Source organism: Akebia trifoliata, chromosome 1, assembly GCF_017979445.1.
Source record: "Akebia trifoliata isolate Shusen 1 chromosome 1, ASM1797944v1, whole genome shotgun sequence".
Lineage (NCBI taxonomy): Eukaryota > Viridiplantae > Streptophyta > Magnoliopsida > Ranunculales > Lardizabalaceae > Akebia > Akebia trifoliata.
The window spans coordinates 12078892-12080867 of NC_141375.1; the positions used below are offsets into that span (position 1 = coordinate 12078892).

The 1976-nt window shown below is 34.8% G+C and overlaps 1 protein-coding gene across 1 annotated transcript; it reads left to right on the top strand.

The window, feature by feature from the left end:
* The first annotated feature begins 793 nt into the window (after window positions 1-793).
* LOC147410723 (uncharacterized) lies at window positions 794-1276 on the top strand. Its single transcript, XM_086420239.1, has 2 exons — window positions 794-852; window positions 973-1276. Exons 1-2 carry the CDS (start codon window positions 794-796, stop codon window positions 1274-1276), a joined length of 363 nt encoding a protein of 120 aa, XP_086276365.1.
* The last annotated feature ends 700 nt before the right edge of the window (window positions 1277-1976 follow it).

Consider the following 1976-nt stretch of genomic DNA (forward strand, 5'->3'; position numbering starts at 1 on the left):
CCGTGCACCCCGCGGATCGAGAGCGCTTTCAGTAGCGACTCCGCTGGGGACATTGAGGATCAGACTTGAAAAATCCCAAGTATGGGAGTATTGCCAACGACCTAGTTTTTTGTTTTAGTTTATTTTATTTAATTCTTTGTTAGTTTCTTTTTATTATTCGTGCATTATTTTTATTTTTGTTAGTACATCATTAATTATCTGATTCTACTCGGAGCACTTCGATCAAACATATTAATCTTTATGGTTTAATCAAGGGCTATTCGGAATGACTCTAAATAATGTGAGATTGGAAAAGAACAATGGTTGGACAATGAATTTTGTTTTGTTTTTTATTATTTGTTTTGTTTTTATGTGAGATTGGAAACATGTGTATTGTTTTTTATTAAAATAAAAAAAATTTAGCATGCTGTCCATTGACAGCAAGAAGGAAAATGAAAAATAAATATATATATTAATTTTTAATTTTTTTTGTTTTTTTTCTTCTGTTTTAGGTTCTGTCAACAGCAGTGTTGTTTGGGTCGGTGTGCAATGAGTAATAACATTATTTTTCAGTTTTCACACCCCCTTAACAGCAACAACAACGCTGGTATAAGTGGTGTGTTTTAAATAAAATTAATGTTTTCTTTTTCCCACATCATCTTCTTAAAAGGGTCTGCGCCTGGTTTCATCGTTTTTTCAATAGAGACTGATTCGGTCTCTCTATTCGATCAATTGAAGTCAGTCCGTTTGACTTGAAACTCCACATAAAATCATTGATTTCTTTCGATTTAGAGTGTAGAGTCATTAGAGACTAATGGTGGGTGGTGTATTGGTAGTAAAAAGTTTTTTTCTTTCCATCTGTATGCGAGGAAGGTTTCTTTGCTTTGATTTAATGGAAAATTCAAAGCCTCCTCCTCCAAGATGTCCTCACTGTGCTGGTCCTCTGTCCAAAGAAATAGAAACAAGTAGTTGAACTGTTGCCCCATTTATCAGAGACAGCTTTTCTCTGATTGGTTCTGCTGTGGGCGGTGCTGCAAGCACACTCTATGGATTCAACCATGCAATGCCAATTGTTCAAAGGTGGATAAAGGGGCCAATGTGGTTGCATTTCCTAGTTGGTGCTCCTCCTGTCATAGTGTTCACTTTAGCTTGCGCTGGGTTGACAGTTGGTGCTATCCCGGTTCTAGCCCAACTCGTGTTATCATCTTATCATGCGGCGATCTCATCTTCATCACAGCCACCATCCACTCCACAGAATGATAAAATCCACAAATCAACCATCTCTTCTATCTTGTGAGCACTACAACATGTAGTTTCTCAATGCTTTACAAGAGTCTCAGCTTATGAATCAATCGAAACAGTCTGGGTATGTAAGTGCTCGCCACACGAACTACTCTACTAAGTATCTCGATGTGAATTTTTTCACCATAGTTTTATTTTATTTTTCAATAACGTTATTATTCGTTGCACATCAAGTCTTTATATTAAGATATTGTTATTTTTAAAATAAATAAAAAAAAAATTCTCTTTCAAATTTTGTTTTTTAGGTTTTTACAATGCCGTGGGTCCCACCTCAAATTTTGGAAATCACATTCCTCATTAAGGATCTTTCACCACAACGGTATAGCCTAACTCACAAAGAGTTTACTTTTACAATAGGTCGTTAAGCTCTACTTGGCATGATCTGATGTCACCAATTCAATGAATTTTGATAGAGAATTTTTCAATATATATTCTTTCTCTTTCAATGTAGAATATTCGGACTTTGGTTGAAAGATAATAGCTATATATTTTCAAGAACTTGGATCTAAACTCATTATTTTCTAATATTATTTTGGATTCAAACATTTTCCTTGAAATCTAGAAGGCCATGGCGTTGGATTATCGATCACGTGGGCTCAATGACTCTTTGTAGAATTTAAAATCTTAATGTGGTAGTTAAAGTAATTTAAGTGTTGTTGTTTTGAAAAAAAAAAGTAGTTTCCTCGCTCTTTATC

What these genes read in the sequence shown, in the direction of transcription:
- LOC147410723 (XM_086420239.1), top strand. Translation starts at nt 794, where the DNA reads ATGGTGGGTGGTGTATTGGTAGTAAAAAGTTTTTTTCTTTCCATCTGT. An exon ending in TCCATCTGTATGCGAGGAAG is followed by an intron (nt 853 to 972) that starts GTTTCTTTGCTT and finishes CCCATTTATCAG; the next exon opens with AGACAGCTTTTCTCTGATTG.